Raw genomic sequence first — 18,534 nt, forward strand, 5'->3', positions numbered from 1 at the left:
TGGGTCAAGAGTATAGAGTGGCGGATAATTTTAGAAAGAGGGTCCAGATTGTCTAGCCCAGCTGATTTGTACGGGTCCAGGTTTTGCAGCTATTTCAGAACATCTGCTATCTGGATTTGGGTGAAGGAGAAGCTGGGGATCCTTGGGCAAGTAGCTGCAGGGGGTGCGGAGCTGTTGGCCAGGGTTGGGGTAGCCAGGAGGAAAGCATGACCAGCCGAGATGAAATGCTTATTGAAATTCTCAATTATTGTGGATTTATCGGTAGTGACAGTGTTTCCTAGCCTCAGTGCAGTGGGCAGCTGGGAGGAGGTGCTCTTATTCTCCATGGACTTTACAGTGTCCCAGAACTTTATGGAGTTAAAGCTACAGGATGCAAATTTCTGTTTGAAAAGCCAGCCTTTGCTTTCCTAACTGACTGTGTATTTGTTCCGGACTTCCCTGAAAAGTTGCATATCTTGGGGACTATTCGATGCTAGTGCAGTACGCCACAGGATGTTTTTGTGCTGGTCGAGGGCAGTCAGGTCTGGAGTGAACCAAGGGCTATATCTGTTCTTAGTTCTACATTTTTTGAAAGGGACATGCTTATTCAAGATGGTGAGGAAATTACTTTTAAAAAGAACAACCAGGCATCCTCTACTGACGGGATGAGGTCAATATCCTTCCAGGATATCCGGGCCAGGTCGATTAGAAAGGCCTGCTCACAGAAGTGTTTTAGGGAGCGTTTGACAGTGATGAGGGGTGGTCGTTTGACCGCGGACACATAACGGATGCAGGCAATGAACACTGAGATCCTGATTGAAAACAGCAGAGGTGTATTTGGAGGGCAAGTTAGTCAGGAGATGCCGTAGCCATTATAGACTTACTCAAAATAGTCAGAATTAATCAAAGATAACTCAAGAAATCGGTCATTTGGCCTCCCGAGTGGTGCAGTGGTCTAAGGCACTGGGTTTGAGTCCAGGCTCTGTCGCAGTCGACCGGGAGGCCCATGTGGCGGCGCACAATTTGCCCAGCGCCGTCCGGGTTAGGGAAGGGTTTGGCCGGCAGGGATGTCCTTGTCCCATCGCGCACTAGCGCCTCCTGTGGCGGGCCGGGCGCAGTGCATGTTGACACAGTCACCAGGTGTACGGGGTTTCCTCCGACACATTGGTGCAGCTGGCTTCCGGGTTAAGTAGGCATTGTGTCAAGAAGCAGTGCGGCTTGGTTGGGTTGTGTTTCAGTGGACGCATAGCTCTCGACCGTCGCTTCTCCCGAACCCGTAAGTTTTTTTTTTATACAAATTGTACGTCTAAGAAGTTTGTTGCAGTATTTCTCATTAAAAAAACTGCAGGAAAACAAGTTGTCTTTCATTGAATGACAAAATACTTAATTGAAGAATCCCTACAGTACACCAGCTCCCGAACTTTGGCTGGAAAAAAAACTAAACTTATCGAAGTCCAAAACAAACTAAAACATTACAAAAAGTTGTCATAATATATGCACAAACTCTTCCGAACGGTTTCGGCTGGGAGCTTGCGGAAGCCTTAAGGCAGGGGTTCTCAAAGTGGGGTCCGCAGAGGTACTGCAGGGGGTCCGCAATCTCTCTTGTTAACCCTGTTCAACATGAGTCTGGGAGGCTCACAGGGACATTGGTATCCACAGTAGTCCTATACTCCATCAATTATACATTTTTCAACTCAATACTTCTTGTATACCTGCTGTAATTTAAGCTTTAAAATGCTCTATAATTTAAGCTTTAAAACTGCTGAGTTCTTTGCCGTATGGACAAATGTGTAGAATTGCAGAATATTGGCTTTAAAGCTGCAACAAACATCGCGCTGCCACATAAATCTGTAGATTGCAGGACATTTGATTGAAAACTGAAAAATGTTCTGTCCAATGCTAAGAGGCAGGCCTTTAAAATAATTCCCAGGGCCCCAAGACTTGGTTTGTCCGGACATGCACTGCCGAAGTCATAGCCAAACTCCTTGTATTTTTATCTCACTCGTTTTGTTTTCTGATTATGAGGGGGTCCATGAAATATTTGCTATCACAAAAGGGGTCCCAGGAGTGACTGATATGGCGCCAACAGAGATGGTCGCCTCGCTTCGCGTTATTACACTCGCATTAACATCAGCTAACCATGTGACCAATAAAATTTGATGAGCCAAAAAGTTTGAGAACCCCTGCTGTAAGGGTATTCCATACTTCACATGATCAGGAAATCATGAAAAATCCCATCTGCTATTAACTACTCACCCTCAGACAGAACTTTGTATTACAGGTGGTAGGGACATACTCATTAAAAGGCAATGTGAAATCAATGATCAGAGTCTCCCCACAAGCAGCCAGGTACACTGAAAGACAAAGGGATAATATCAAAAGTGCAGCCAAAGTGTAAACGTTCACTAAATTAACTATTTTGTTTACTCCTTGCGAATTATTGAGTTTGTTCATCATTGAATTCCAACAGCTCTCTCACCATTCTCCTGTTGCTTGGTGGAGCAGTCGATCCAGTTGTGCTGGTTGGCAGCCCAGATCATCTCAAACTGATGGAAGAGGACCTTGAACTTCCAGGCGTAAGGGACAAATGAGTAGATATCTGGGGCGCTGTCGCTGGCCCAGTCCCCGATCAGGTCTGGACATGGACAGAAACAAACCAAATACATGACGTTAAAGGGATAACCCACCATAGAAATGATGGTATGGGCATACTGATTCTATATATTTAAGCAATAAGGAATTCCTAAACCACGCTCACAAATTGGGGAAGACAAACATTCTATCCCATTGAACCCTATTATTAAAAAAAGCCAACTTGGCTGTAGATTTTTTGTTATACAGAAATAACAGAACTTGCTTATTTTTATTTAATTTAACTAGGCAAGTCAGTTAATTAAGAACAAATTCTTATTTACAATGACGGCCTACCCCAGCCAAACCCGGACAACGCTGGGCCAATTGTGCACCACCCTATGGAACACCCAATCACGGCCGGATGTGATACAGTCTGGATTTGAACCAAGGACTGTAGTGACGCCTCTTGCAGTGAGATGCAGTTCCTTAGACCGCTGCGCCACTCGGGAGCCCTGATAAGCTGCTGTGTTGTTCAATGTACATGTAACCAGGTCAAAAATCTCTATCTACAGTTTGTAATGTTCCTAAGTAGGTAAATAGAGCCTGCAAGAGCCATATGGCTTCAGGCTACCCGGCATATGTGGGAGAGTGGGGACCCAGTGTCCAAGAATCCTACACATAGCTGTGTGTGTAAAATATTTAAATCACAGGTATGACATTTAACTTAATTTGTATAGTCCATTTGTAACTCAACTCACTACTTGTAGCTGTATAGTCTGTTTGTAACTCCACTCACTACTTGTAGCTGTATAGTCCATTTGTAAAGCCACTCACTACTTGTAGCTGTATAGTCCATTTGTAACGCCACTCACTACTTGTAGCTGTATAGTCCATTTGTAACTCCACTCACTACTTGTAGCTGTATAGTCCGTTTGTAACTCCACTCACTACTTGTAGCTGTATAGTCCATTTGTAACTCCACTCACTACTTGTAGCTGTATAGTCCGTTTGTAACTCCACTCACTACTTGTAGCTGTATAGACTGTTTGTCCGTGTTGTTGGTCTTGGCATGAGGAAAGCCCCACAATATTTCGCTTTTCTAAGTAGTTAGAACTTTTTGTTGTTGCTGCTTTGAGCAAAATGGGTAACCACAGGTTGTTTTCCCCACAGGTGTGCAGGGCCGCAACTTCTATCCAATATCGACTGGGACTGTACTGGTCTAGAACACATTCATCGGTCTGTATCGTCATAACAAAGTATATATATGTTGTTCAAATGTACTCAAAGTGCGCTGCCAAATTAATATCCTTTCTTCCTTCAAATACCATGGCGCAAAACTTTTTTTCTCCTCCGTCTCCATGCACGCAGGGCCCTTGAAAGTTGCCAGAGCAACCTGACACACAGCTTTGAGCTAGAAACGCAATCTCTACCAGGTTGAACATGGTGAGATTGTAACTCCTAAATTGATAGTGCAGTTTGCTTCAGGGATTTTACAACTACTTCACATGCTGATATTGACTGGTATTAGTGTGTAGCTAGCTACGTTTTCTAGCTAGCTACCTACCTACCTAGTTAGCCAGCCAGCCTTTCTAGAGAGAGAATTTGCATTGAGGTTTTTTGTCATCGATTCTGCAGATTTACAAAATATTTACTTTGCTCCCTAACTTATTATAACCATGAAATGGAAAACATTTTCACAACATACAGTAGGGCAAAAAAGTATTTAGTCAGCCACCAATTGTGCAAGTTCTCCCACTTAAAAAGATGAGAGCCCTGTAATTTTCATCATAGGTACACTTCAACTATGACAGACAAAATGAGAAAAAAAATCCAGAAAATCACATTGTAGGATTTTTTAAAAATGTATTTTATTTATTTTAATTTTATTTTTGTTACCCCTTTTTCTCCCCAATTTGTGGTATCCAATTGTTGTAGTAGCTACTATCTTGTCTCATTGCTACAACTCCCGTACGGGCTCGGGAGAGACGAAGGCTGAATGTCATGCGTCCTCCGATACACAACCCAACCAGCCGTACTGCTTCTTAACACAGCGCGCATCCAACCCGGAAGCCAGCCGCACCAATGTGTCGGAGGCTACACCGTGCCCCTGGCAACCTTGGCTAGCGCGCACTGCGCCCGGCCCGCCACGCTGGTGCGCGATGAGACAAGGAGATCCCTACCGACCAATCCCTCCCTAACCCGGACGACGCTAGGCCAATTGTGCGTCGACCCACAGACCTCCCGGTCGCGGACGGTTACGACAGAGCCTGGGCGCGAACCCAGGGACTCTGATGGCACAGCTGGCGCCAAGACCAAAGAGCTGTCAAAGGACACCAGAAACAAAATTATAGACCGGCACCGGGCTGGGAAGACTGAATCTACAATAGGTAAGCAGCTTGGTTTGAAGAAATCAACTGTGGGAGCAATTATTAGGAAATGGAAGACATACAAGACCACTGATAATCTCCCTCGATCTGGGGCTCCACGCAAGATCTCACCCCGTGGGGTCAAAATTATCACAAGAACGGTGAGCAAAAATCCCAGAACCACACGGGGAGACCTAGTGAATGACCTGCAGAGAGCTGGGACCAAAGTAACAAAGCCTACCATCAGTAACACAATACGCCGCCAGGGACTCAAATCCTGCAGTGCCAGACGTGTCCCCCTGCTTAAGCCAGTACATGTCCAGGCCCGTCTGAAGTTTGCTAGAGAGCATTTGGATGATCCAGAAGAAGATTGGGAGAATGTCATATGGTCAGATGAAACCAAAATATAACTTTTTGGTAAAAACTTAACTCGTCGTGTTTGGAGGACAAAGAATTCTGAGTTGCATCCAAAGAACACCATACCTACTGTGAAGCATGGGGGTGGAAACATCATGCTTTGGGGCTGTTTTTCTGCAAAGGGACTAGGACGACTGATCCGTGTAAAGGAAAGAATGAATGGGGCCATGTATCGTGACATTTTGAGTGAAAACCTCCTTCCATCAGCAAGGGCATTGAAGATGAAACCTGGCTGGGTCTTTCAGCATGACAATGATCCCAAACACACCGCCCGGGCAACGAAGGAGTGGCTTCGTAAGAAGCATTTCAAGGTCCTGGAGTGGCCTAGCCAGTCTTCAGATCTCAACCCCATAGAAAATCTTTGGAGGGAGTTGAAAGTCCGTGTTGCCCAGCAACAGCCCCAAAGCATCACTGCTCTAGAGGAGATCTGCATGGAGGAATGGGCCAAAATACCAGCAACAGTGTGTGAAAACCTTGTGAAGACTTACAGAAAACGTTTGACCACTGTCATTGCCAACAAAGGGTATATAACAAAGTATTGAGATAAACTTTTGTTATTGACCAAATACTAATTTTCCACCATAATTTGCAAATAAATTAATTGAAAATCCTACAATGTGATTTTCTGGATTTTTTCGTTCTCATTTTGTCTGTCATAGTTGAAGTGTACCTATGATGAAAATTACATTTTTAAGTAGGAGAACTTGCACAATTGGTGGCTGACTAAATACTTTTTTGCCCCACTGTATATTGTTCTCAGTTGTGTTATTTAACAAAGTAAATCACAAGGAATTGGTGGTTTTGAGTGGATTATTCCTTTAAAGGGCAGATCTGTACAGTGCATTCAGAAAGTATTCAGAATGCCTTTTTCCACATTTTGTTACGTTACAGCCTTATTCTAAAATGTATTAAATAAATAAAAAATCCTCAATCTACACACAATACCCCATAATGACAACGTGAAAACAGGTTTAGAAGTTCTAGAAAATTAAGGGGAAAAAAAGAAATACCTTATTTACATAAGTATTTAGACCCTTTGCTATGAGACTCGAAATTGAGCTCAGGTGCATCCTGTTTTCATTGATCATCCTTAAGATGTTTCCACAACTTGGGAGTCCACCTGTGATAAATTCAATTGATTGGACATGATTCGGAAAGGCACACACCTGTCTATATAAGGTCCCACAGTTGGCAGTGCATGTCAGAGCAAAAACCACGCAATAAGGTCGAAGAAATTGTCTGTTGAGCTCCAAGACAGGATTGTGTCGAGGCACAGATCTGAGGAAGGTTACTAAAACAATCCTGCCACATTGAAGGTCCCCAAAAACACTGTGGCCTCCATCATTCTTAAATGGAAGAAGTTTGGAACCATCAAGACTCTGCCTAGAGCTGACCGCCCGGCCAAACTGAGCAATCGGGGGAGAAGGTCCTTGGTCAGGGAGGTGACCAAGAACCCGATGGTCACTGACAAAGCTCTAGAGTTCCTCTTTAGAGATGGGAGAACCTTCTAGAAGGACAACTATCTTTGCAGCCCTCCACCAATCAGGCCTTTATGGTAGTGGCCAGACAGAAGCCACTTCTCAGTAAAATGCACATAACCTTCAGGTGCTAAAAGCCATCTGAAGTAGAGGTCGACCGATTATGATTTTTCAACGCCGATACCGATACCGATTATTGGAGGACCAAAAAAGCCGATACCGATTAAATCGGCCGATTTATAAAAAATAAAAAAGTATTTGTAATAATGACAATTACAACAATACTGAATGAACACTTATTTTAACTTAATATAATACATCAATAAAATCAATTTAGCCTCAAATAAAATGAAACATGTTCAATTTGGTTTAAATAATGCAAAAACAAAGTGTTGGAGAAGAAAGTAAAAGTGTAATATGTGTCATGTAAAAAAGCGTGCCATGTAAAAAAACGTCTAAGTTCCTTGCTCAGAACATGAGAACATATGAAAGCTGGGGGTTCCTTTTTTAACAGGAGTCTTCAATTTTCCCAGGTAAAAAAGTTTTAGGTTGTAGATATTATAGGATTTATAGGACAATTTCTCTTTATACGATTTATATGTCATATACCTTTGACTATTGGATGTTCTTATAGGCACTTTAGTATTGCCAGTGTAACAGTATAGCGTCCATCCCTCTCCTCGCCCCTACCTGGGCTCGAACCAGGAACACATCGACAACAGCCACCCTCGAAGCAGGACCTCAGACAACGGTTCACAGGACAACAACCCTAAGCACACAGCCAAGACAACAAAGGGCTGGCTTTAGAACAAGTCTCAGAATGTCCTTGAGTGGCCCAGCCAGAGCCCGGACTTGAACCCAATCGAACATCTCTGGAGAGACCTGAAAATAGCTGTGCCGCGACGATCCCCATCCAACCTGACACAGCTTGACAGGATATGCAGAGAACAATGGGAGAAACTCCCCAAATACAGGTGTGCCAAGCTTTTAGCGTCATACCCAAGAAGACTCGAGGCTGTTATCGCTGCCAAGGTGCTTCAACAAAGTACTGAGTAAAGGGTCTGAATACTTATGTAAATGTGATGTTTCAGTTCTAAATTCTAAAATATATTTAGATTTGTTTAACATTGTTTTGTTACTATAATGATTCCATGTGTTATTTCATAGTTTTGATGTCTTCACTATTATTCTACAATGTAAAAAAATAGTAAAAATAATGAAAAAACCTGGAATTAGTAGGTGTGTCCAAACTTTTGACTGGTACTGTTCAGTCGTGGCCAAAAGTTGAGAATGACACAAATAATAGCTTTCAAAGTTTGCTGCTTCAGTGTCTTTAGATATTTTTGTCAGATGTTACTATGGAATACTGAAGTATAATTACAAGCATTTCATAAGTGTCAAAGGCTTTTATTGACAATTACATGAAGTTGATGCAAAGAGTTAATATTTGCATTGTTGTTTGCATCCTTCTTTTTCAAGACCTCTGTAATCCGTCCTGGCATGCTGTCAATTAACTTCTGGGCCACATGGCAGCCCATTCTTGCATAATCAATGCTTGGAGTTTGTCAGAATTTGTGTGTTTTTGTTTGTCCACCCGCCTCTTGAGGATTGACCACAAGTTCTCAATGGGATTAAGGTCTGGTGAGCTTCCTGGCCATGGACCCAAAATATTGATGTTTTGTTCCCCGAGACACTTAGTTATCACTTTTGCATTATGGCAAGGTGCTCCATCATGCTGGAAAAGGCATTGTGCGTCACCAAACTGTTCCTGGATGTTTGGGAGAAGTTGCTCTCGGAGAATGTGTTGGTACCATTCTTCATTCATGGCTGTGTTCTTAGGCAAAATTGTGAGTGAGCCCACTGAGAAGCAGTGAATGGTCTCAGGATGCTTTACTGTTGGCATGACACAGGACTGATGGTAGCTCTCACCTTGTCTTCTCCGGACAGGTTTTTTTCCGGATGCCCCAAACAATCGGAAATGGGATTCATCAAAGAGAAAAATAAAATGACTTTACCCCAGTCCTCAGCAGTCCAATCCCTGTACCTTTTGCAGAATATCAGTCTGTCCCTGATATTTTTCCTAGAGAAAAGTGGCTTCTTTGCTGCCCTTCATGACACCAGGCCATCCTCCAAAAGTCTTCGCCTCACTGTGCGTACAGATGCACTCACACCTGCTTGCTGCCATTCTTGAGCAAGCTCTGTACTGGTGGTGCCCCGATCCCGCAGCTGAATCAACTTTAGGAGACGGTCCTGGCGCTTCCTGGACTTTCTTTGGTGCCCTGTAGCCTTCTTCACAACAATTGAACCGCTCTCCTTGAAGTTCTTGATGATCCGATAAATGGTTGATTTAGGTGCAATCTTACTGGCAGCAATATCCTTGCCTGTAAAGCCCTTTTTGTGCAAAGCAATGATGACTGCACGAGTTTCCTTGCAGGCAACCATGGTTGACAGAGAAAGAACAATGATTCCAAGCACCACCCTTCTTTGGAAGCTTCCAGACTGTTATTCGAACTCAATCAGCATGACAGAGTGATCACCAGCCTTGTCCTCGTCAACACTCACACCAGTGTTAACGAGAGAATCACTGACATGATGTCAGCTGGTCCTTTTATGGCAGGGCTGAAATGCAGTGGAAATGTTTGCATGGCAAAGAGGGACTTCGCAATTAATTGCAATTCATCTGATCACTCTTCATGACATTCTGGAGTATATGCAAATTGCCATCATACAAACTGAGGCAGCAGACATTGTGAAAATTAATATTCGTGTCATTCTCAAAACTTTTGGCCACGACTATGTGTAGAATACATGTGTCTATAGACTGAGAGGAAAGGGTGGTCTTACCTGTGAAGAAGTTCTTCTGGGCGTAAATGAAGTGATAGGTGGCCTTGTACACCTCTATCTCACAGTTCCAGGACTGGGGCATGTTCCATACACAGGGATAGCTGGCAATCACATGGAACTGAGGGGACATGTAAAGGTAATCGTTTTTTGGATGGGCTGTGTCTGATTTATTTTTTTACTGTCGTTTTTGACATTTATGAATGTGTTATTAAATGTGTTTCTATGGGCTATAGTAGTAAAGGCCATATTTTTGTGGGGTCCTAAAATTCTAAATCAAATAGTGAAATGATACATGGTATGAATTTGAATCCCAAAAATCACTCTGTTGCAGTACAAAACTTGTATTGGAAATTCAGGCTATGGCTTGTGGTAGAATAGGACCCCTACAGATCCCTATTGTACAGTACTTACAGCCAGCATCTCAGCCTCCAGTAGGGTCCTGTACTGCATGCTGGTGGTGGTGTCAACATGGAGCAGCTGACCTTTGATTGTGGGAGAGTAGCCTGGGGAGAGAGAGAAGAGAACGAATGCTCACAGACAGTCCAAGTTTGAACTTTATTGATGGTAATATTGATTAATGAGTCAGGATTAATGCATGCTTTCACGGCATCCCTCCTCTGTCTTACCCTGTAACCATAGACCTAATGACTATTGGTGTGCCGAGTAGTCGGATAAAAGAAGAATTGTAAGGGATATGGGCAATTGTCCTGATACGATTATGATCCAAGTATTTTTTGTTATTATCCGTGATCGGAAAGTAAGTCATTTTCGGGTGCCAGCGCGCATCTTTCAATCAAATACAAGGTGCTAGGTGGTCTAAATAACTAAACTGGCTAGTTTAGCTAAACTGGCTAGTCTGTAAAGAGAAGGGCGGGCTCTACGTTGATCCTGCTGCTCTGATTGAATAGAGCGAAGCTGTATTTCACCCGACCACTTCTACTTGCATGTTTCGGTTTGATAATTTATTGATGCTGCCTTCTGTTAGCCTCCTATGGGTAGGACATTTGCTCAAGCTATCAATGTGCAGCATAGTATCTAACAAGGAGGCAGAGGGTAGGGAGAAAAGATGACTGAGTGACAGCAAACTGCCTTCTGCAAGTTAAGGTCAGACACACACACTGCTCCTAATCTGCAGTTTATTTTGCAGGGAGATTGGTATTTTGACTACATCTATCTAGGCATATTTAAACACTTCCGTGTTTTCAGATCACGAATATCATCCGATCCTAATATCAACTGTTAATTATGGATACGATTACGAATATGGTCAGGTCGGCACACCCCTACTAAAGACACACACTTTCTTCTAACCTGTTGTTTCTCTCAGTGTCCCACTCACCAGACTCCCCCACAGTCATGGGGATATTCACTTCCAGATAAGAGCCTGCTCCGACATTCACGTGGACAGCATTGGTTTCCTAAGAGCAAAAAAATCCAGAGCGCATAATGTGAGAAACACATGATCCCATTGTGGAATGGATTATAATAGTTTAGAGCTATTTAGATCTGGCATTATCTAATACAAAGGGCTTTTTAAAAAATGAGAGAGGAGAGAGAGTGAGAAGCCTGATCTCCTAGTACCCTGTTTTTGGTGAAGAGCAGGTCTATTGTGGCATCTGCAATGATGTTCATGCGCAGCTCAAAGGCTAGGATCTGTCTGGGTGTGCCAGGCTGAGCCACCTCCGTAACACCCAAGGACTGGTAGTCTGCCGGGAGGAAGAACTTCCACAGGCAGTCCCTGCATACAGAAATATAAATATTAGTAATTATATTCCTATGGTCTCTGCACACAGGAGGGAATGCTGTTGAGTCTGGTGAACAGCCAATTATGTTTTATGTAGTAGTATAGTTAGTTTGTGCGTGTACCTCTGCCTGTCTGCCCAGGGTCCATAGTTGAAGTCAGTTCCTTTTCCACAGACTATGTCCAGACCCCAGCAGGGAGGCAGATCTTGCAGTTTGGTGCCCTCTCCACACAGCTCTGGATCCCCACTCTCCTGCTCCTCTGGGACCAGGCCTGACAATACACACACAAGAATATGAATTACTAATGACTTTACATGTATAAAAAAAAAACTATTCAGGACTCTTCGATCCTGGCAAACAGACCAGAATTCTACACAATATGGTCGTACCTGGTTCATCCTGGTAATAGTAGATGTCCACGTCATTAGACTGCATGACCACAAATCCTTCTCCCATCAGTCTGGGCGGCCTATGGAGGACAACAGAGGTTGTATTCTTTAGGATTAAGAGGCTAGGTTTTAGGGTCGATGGTCAGCTCACTTATCGTTCAGCGGGCCTATGTAATGGGGTTTAGGGTCAAAGGTCAACTTACTCGTCGTTCTGCATGCCCAGGTAGCGTAGGCTGGGTACGAGCATGACGCGGACATTCTCCAGAGAGCCCTTGACGATGTGCATGTATTGGTCCAGGTGGCTGGAGGGGGGTTTGGTGGCGTAGGTCAGGAAGGCATCCTCAAAATTCACACATATCGTCTGTGGGAGGTGGTGGTTCCCAAATGCTAAGCGACCCTGGAGAAATGCACACGATACAATGATGAGAATTAAACATAAGTGCACTTTCAGATAACCTAACTATTGACTAGCGTGTGTGATGTCTCAGATAGATAGGTAGCTAAGCTAACGGGAAACTTACTGTGCTGATGTTGACTTTGATGACGGGGATGAGGGATCTCCAAGATGACGACGGGTCAGGAGTCTCTGCTTTGATGTTAACACTATCCAGGCTCTTTTCTCGTTCCTCTCTTCCTCTCTCCTCATCTTTTTTGGGAGGTATGAGGGTGGGGTCCAACCCGAAGGTCTCCTGTAGCCGTGCGTAGAGGTCTGTGCGGTTGTAAACGTGGAACTCAAATCCATTTACGGTCACGTAGAGCCTGGTCTCAGCCTTGGGGTCTGGAGAAGAGAAGAACAAGATCTGTAACATTGATATGATGGTCAAGAAGAGTACAAGCCATTTGAGTTATTGCGGCCTCCCACCACTCCTACACCTATGGACTTGTTTCCCATATCAAAACAATGTATCTTGAACAATCCACTGACCGTGCTGTTTCTGCTTAGGGTTATACATTTTCCACCAGCGGAATATAAGGAAACCATCTTGTATTCTGTAACACAAAATACATTGAAGGTAGAATAAAAAATAGCATTAGAATATAAGCATGTATTGTACAGAGAGTAGAATACATAACACTGTAAAAGTAAGCACCTGATGGACATGTCTTCGTTGATGAAGTACACATCTCTGAACATGACCTTCCCCGACAGCACCGAGAAGGAGAAGGAGCCTGTGGAGAGAGAGAGGACAGACAGTCAGACAGTGATGCTAAAACTGATGCAAGTAGGTCACAGAGTCACACTGAATTTCAGACACGCAAACATTAGATTCTTCACACTGAATTCCATAAATAAGGCACCTGGTAGCCAAGTCTCGTGCAAGGTTCATAATTCACGCATCTGCAAGCTTGTTTCATTACATTATTTACACTCACCAATGTGAATGTAGCCATTCTTGTAGAGTCTGTTGATGATGAGGGTTAAGATGAGGCCAATGTTACGGGAGTTGTAGTAGGTCAGGTAGATGATCCATCCACAGGACAGAATGGTGGCTGGAAGAGAAAACAGAGCGTCACTGATGTCCCACCATCATTAGTTCGGGAGGAAATGTTTGGTACTGTCGTAACGACTTCATTAAGGTTGTCACAAAAGTGACACAATAGCTGGTCCACGTCCTGCCATGACTCAAGTGAAAGACGGGTTACCATTAAGAATGGAATTACACCCCTGGTTACCACTGACTCAGAAGGTTTAAACTATGTCTCATATTGTTATGATAGTGTTAAATGAGGCTTCACTCCTGTATACTTGGAGTTAAGTGCTCCCCATTCATCAACTCTAATTTGAGAAATGGGTGTGATTCACTGCAGCCAGCCCTCTCTCTAACTCAGGTGTTTTTCCACCCGCACTCTTAGTCTAGAAAATTTCCTCAATACTTACCCACAAGTAGCCACACAAAATTGGAGTCATGCTTGGTGAGGAAATCATCTAAGTCTCCAAAACTAGGGAAGGTGCTGTCGTTGGCTTTGGCATCCATGACTACAGCTGCGGCTCAGTATGACAACCAGCACTGAAACAGACCAAATGGTATCATAAGATGAGTTTACTGATTATCCCAGCAGAAAGCCAAATAACTCAAGTGTTTCAAAATCAATTACTCTGGGAAAACGCCAGACATAACACATTTCTCTTCTAGCACTAACGCAGATTCTACTAGTCAATTAATCATCAAATGCCTTTGCTTGGTTGAATTAGGTGTGCTGCTACAAAAATGAACAAACGTGTGCAATAGCTGAGGGACCCTGAGTAACGGATTGAAAAAGCCTAACTAGTTGCCAACATTGTTAAAAGAATTGCATGACATGTTAGTAAAGGGTCATTCCATTTGATTTCAATCACTTTTTGAATGGACCACTTTTGATTTGAATTAAACTTTCATACTTATTTGCTTATGGTAGAAATGGTCAGAAAGTGACTTTTTGGACTTCAATGCAAAAACATTTTAGGAGATAGAGGTGCTCAGGTGACCCATTTTGCATACACCACCTTGCCATGAGACATCCCAGGTCTTCATCACTGGAAAAGATATACAGTTGAGTGTGATATAATTTAAAAGCTTACAAGCAGGGTTGTCAAACTATTTTATTGTTAAAAATCTTTTATCCTTTAATTTAAATTGTAAAAAAAAAAAAAGAAAAAAAGGTCAAATCCAAATGTTTTCATTTTCACATTATGTTGTAGTTTGACTAGAGTTGGGTGGTATCCCGATTGTCATACCATTTCTGTACTATATGGTATTACCGGAAATGCACACAAGGGGCGCTATTTCTAAAATAATATGTATGGTTTTCTTGGACGCACAAAATAATTTAGGCAACAGGGATCTTGATCCAGGAGCGGATTGAATGTCTCTAGTCTGTGTACCAGTCTTCTTAGCTAACATTCCACTCCATGTCATTGCCAAACACTGGCCTTTAGGCAATCTCAACGTTCAATATGCAGCTGGATTTACGACAGAGTTGCTCATTAGTTGTTGGAAATTACATAAACATTTTCCAGGACAACACATACAGCCTGAAAAATAGAATTAGAAATTATAACAAAGTCAAAAACAAACATGTAGCTGTTAGCTAGGCAAGTTGTTGTATTGTGAGGCTTAAAATCAAAGCAGAAGTTTTGTGGTTGGATTTGCAATATGTATTTAGTTTGAGAACTTAGACATGAGATAGCAACTTTTGACAGACTGGTATTGTCTGGACAAAAAAACAAAATGTTTGCTTAGCAATTGCTTACAAACGTGTTCTGTTGAGGAAAAAAAAGTATAGATTCCAAATATTTGGATAATTGTTGTGAATGGAGGATAGCTGTGAGGGCTATCAAATCAGAATCAACTCCTCTGTCCTCCTCGAGCTAATTAATGATTGAATGTTCATATTTGAAGATGGCAGAAAGGCCAGTCTCTTTGGCAATGACAAGGAGTGCAATATTAGCTAAAGAAGCTGGTACTCAGGCTAGAATGTTTGCTGTAACCAAGAAGTTTGATCTAGACATATTGCCACTTAGCTAGCAAGTTAACAAACCAAATGCATAGCTGGAGCCCTGAGCTGGATTTAATTTTTTTGAAACATTTTAGATTTCTCATAGTTATACTTAAGTCACTGCTTATAACTAACTATGGGTTAAACACAGACCCCCACGAGGTGGTGATTTTCAAAAAACGATATTCAAATATACCATTTATACCAAGGTATCGCCCAAGCCTAAATTTGACCCTATTTGACATATTCTGAGGTGCTTGTTTTATGTCCGCCATCAGTTGAGACAGAATACTCTTGAATACAGGGTAGGTGTAGGGCTGTGGCGATCACGAAATTTCATCAGCCGGTGATTGTCAAGCAAATAACTGACGGTCTTAACTAACATAAACACATAATCTCATGGCTTCCACTAATGCAGACCTTTGGAACATCTACATTTTAAAGTCTAATAAATCCATGTAATTTAGTCTACACCATCACAATAAATGCATTATTTATTTTAGACAGGTCTAAAGGAACATGTGAAGAAAATGTAGTCTATATTTCAGAAGAACAGAATAGCATACTCCGAGTTGTCCTTATGTTAGGCCCTGAGCTGGCTATGCCAAATGGCTAGGGGCTACACTAGTTCATTTAGCAGAAAAGATTTGCTTAGAATTCCATGGCGTCATTTTATGGTATGAAGAATACAATTGAACAAAGCTGAATAAAATAAAGGATATTTTCTCCAAACGATTTGAGGGAGTGCGCACATGCAGGTATTCTGTGTTGAGCGGTTCACAAAGAAACAGGTACTGAACAGGTATGTGCTTGATTTAGCATTAGTAATGTAACTTTAGTTGTGATACAAACATTGGGCTATATGTTTTGATTTTTAATACATTGTAAGGCTGCATGATGCAACTAATGATGATTTGTTTTTTGCGCAGGCTGTACACACTTCATCAGTCACTCATTCACAATTTGACAAGCACTTGATAATGCCTCGAGTTTCATGGCGGCATCCCATTTGTGTGGTCATAATGCACTATAAAAAAATCCATGCCTTTAGTGGCCAGTGGCCATTGTGCCCTTCACCCTGAGCACTGCGCACTCAATAACGTGATTGGGTCTTTCTCACAGGCTACAAGTGAAGACAGACTCATCGGGAATGCAAATGCATGCGTCCTTATCCAATTCCGAGGTGCATACTGAAGATATTGGAAGAACTGTCCACATTTACTTTTTCGTCAGCCAACAAGATGAGTAGGCCTAACAAACAGCAAAACATTAGCCCATGTCACTCTACTATCCCCCATAGTACAAAGGTTGACCTACTCCATTCTATGCGAGAAATAAATATTACCAACATAGTCTGGGATAGTTGTGGGATGCGATAGAGCCCAAATTAATACAACCACTAGCACTAAACATGTTTTTTAAGCTATTTGGCCGACGCAACAGATCAGAACGTTTAGCCTAAAATATTGATAGCCTAATAGTTTATTTCTTCACATTATAAGCACAGCAATGCACAAATGATAGTAGGCTATATGCAAATGTTCCATTACCAGGAAAACACCATCATCAAAAGTGACCGCAAATGCAATTATGCATGCATTGCTTATATTATAAAGGTGCATTTTTTATGGTGAAAATGATCTTCCCCAAACTTCAAACTCACACGCTGCTTATGTATGCCAGTTAGGCTCTACACCCCTTGTAAAGCGGATTAATGTGCTTAAGAAGTTATTTGGCCACTTTAGTTGATACAAACCGTATCAAAATATATAGGCCTATGGGCAAGGCCATATGAAGTGTGAAACTTTGATTTGAAAAATTTGCTAAAAGAAAGTATTTGTTTATTTTTCTGGGGATCATTCACAAGCAACAATACATAACTCACAAGCTAACATTGTCACCCATCAGACTATTCTTGATTTCATCTTATTTTTACATAGACTAAATAATAAACTCAGCAAAAAAATAAAACGTCCTCTCGCTGTCAACTGCGTTAAATTTTCAGCAAACTTAACATGTGTAAATATTTGTATGAACATAACAAGATTCAACAACAGACATAAACTGAACAAGTTCCACAGACGTGGTTTCATGCATGTTAACATTAGAAGCCTCCTCCCTAAGTTTGCTTTATTCACCGCTTTAGCACATTCTGCCAACCCGGACGTCTTAGCCGTGTCTGAATCCTAGCTTAGGAAGATCACCAAAACCCCTGAAATTTGTACCAAAACAATTCGAGCTTTTACTTCTAAAAATGCACCTTTCCAGAAACAAGTCTCTCACCGTTGCAGGTTGCTATAGACCACCCTCTGCCCCCAGCTGTGCCCTGGACACCATATGTGAATTGATTTGCCCCCCTCCCTCCCCCCCAACTATCCTCTGAGCTCCTGCTGCTTGGTGACCTAAATTGGGACATGCTTAACACCCCAGCCATCCTACAATCTAAGCTTGATGCCCTCAATCTCACACAAATTATCAATTAACCTACCAGGTACAACCCCAAATCTGTAAACACAGGCACCCTCACAGATATCATCCTAACTAACCCGCCCTCCAAATACACCTCTGCTGTTTTCAACCAAGATCTCAGCGATCACTGCTTCATTGCCTGCATCCGTAATGGGTCTTCGGTCAAACGACCACCCCTCATCACTGTCAAATGCTCCCTAAAATACTTCAGCGAACAGGCCTTTCTAATCGACCTGGCCAGGGTATCCTGGAATGACATTGACCTCATCCTGTCAGTAGAGGATGCCTGTTTATTCTTTAAAAGTGCCTTCCTCACCATCTTAAATAAGCATGCTCCATTAAAAAAAAAATTAGAACCAGGAATAGATATAGCCCTTGTTTCACTCCAGACCTGTCTGCCCTTGACCAGCACAAAAACATCCTGTGGCGTTCTGCAATAGCATTGAATAGCCCCCATGATATGCAACTTTTCAGGGAAGTTAGGAACCAATATACACAGTCGGTTAGGAAAGCAAAGGCTAGCTTTTTCAAACAGAAATTTGCATCCTGTAGTACAAACTCAAGTTCTGGGACACTAAAGTCCATGGAGAATAAGAGCACCTCCTCCCAGCTGCCCACTGCACTTAGGCTAGGAAACACTGTCACTACCGATAAATCCACAATAATTGAGAATTTCAATAAGTATTTTTCTACAGCTGGCCATGCTTTCCACCTGGCTACCCCTACCCTGGTCAACAGCCCTGCGCTCCCCACAGCAACTCGCCCAAACCTCCCCCACTTCTCCTTCACCCAAATCCA

The 18,534-nt window shown here is 42.5% G+C and overlaps 1 protein-coding gene across 18 annotated transcripts in view; it reads right to left on the reverse strand.

Annotated features, from left to right (window-relative positions):
• Window positions 1-18,534, reverse strand: part of LOC139384114 (bridge-like lipid transfer protein family member 1) — an 89,265-nt gene that overhangs the window by 60,806 nt on the left and 9,925 nt on the right. For all 18 annotated transcript variants that reach the window (XM_071128776.1, XM_071128772.1, XM_071128766.1 and 15 more), the window contains exons 2-15: window positions 13,670-13,799; window positions 13,165-13,281; window positions 12,882-12,960; window positions 12,716-12,780; window positions 12,312-12,568; window positions 11,994-12,187; window positions 11,791-11,870; window positions 11,525-11,672; window positions 11,240-11,396; window positions 10,998-11,076; window positions 10,070-10,161; window positions 9,659-9,776; window positions 2,459-2,614; window positions 2,236-2,333 (exon numbers count right to left, since the gene is read on the reverse strand). In XM_071128776.1, the coding sequence (XP_070984877.1) occupies window positions 2,236-2,333; window positions 2,459-2,614; window positions 9,659-9,776; window positions 10,070-10,161; window positions 10,998-11,076; window positions 11,240-11,396; window positions 11,525-11,672; window positions 11,791-11,870; window positions 11,994-12,187; window positions 12,312-12,568; window positions 12,716-12,780; window positions 12,882-12,960; window positions 13,165-13,281; window positions 13,670-13,766 (1,737 nt within the window). In that variant the 5' untranslated portion in view covers window positions 13,767-13,799. The remainder of the gene's footprint in view (window positions 1-2,235; window positions 2,334-2,458; window positions 2,615-9,658; window positions 9,777-10,069; window positions 10,162-10,997; window positions 11,077-11,239; window positions 11,397-11,524; window positions 11,673-11,790; window positions 11,871-11,993; window positions 12,188-12,311; window positions 12,569-12,715; window positions 12,781-12,881; window positions 12,961-13,164; window positions 13,282-13,669; window positions 13,800-18,534) is intronic.

Source organism: Oncorhynchus clarkii, chromosome 25, assembly GCF_045791955.1.
Source record: "Oncorhynchus clarkii lewisi isolate Uvic-CL-2024 chromosome 25, UVic_Ocla_1.0, whole genome shotgun sequence".
Taxonomy (NCBI): domain Eukaryota; kingdom Metazoa; phylum Chordata; class Actinopteri; order Salmoniformes; family Salmonidae; genus Oncorhynchus; species Oncorhynchus clarkii.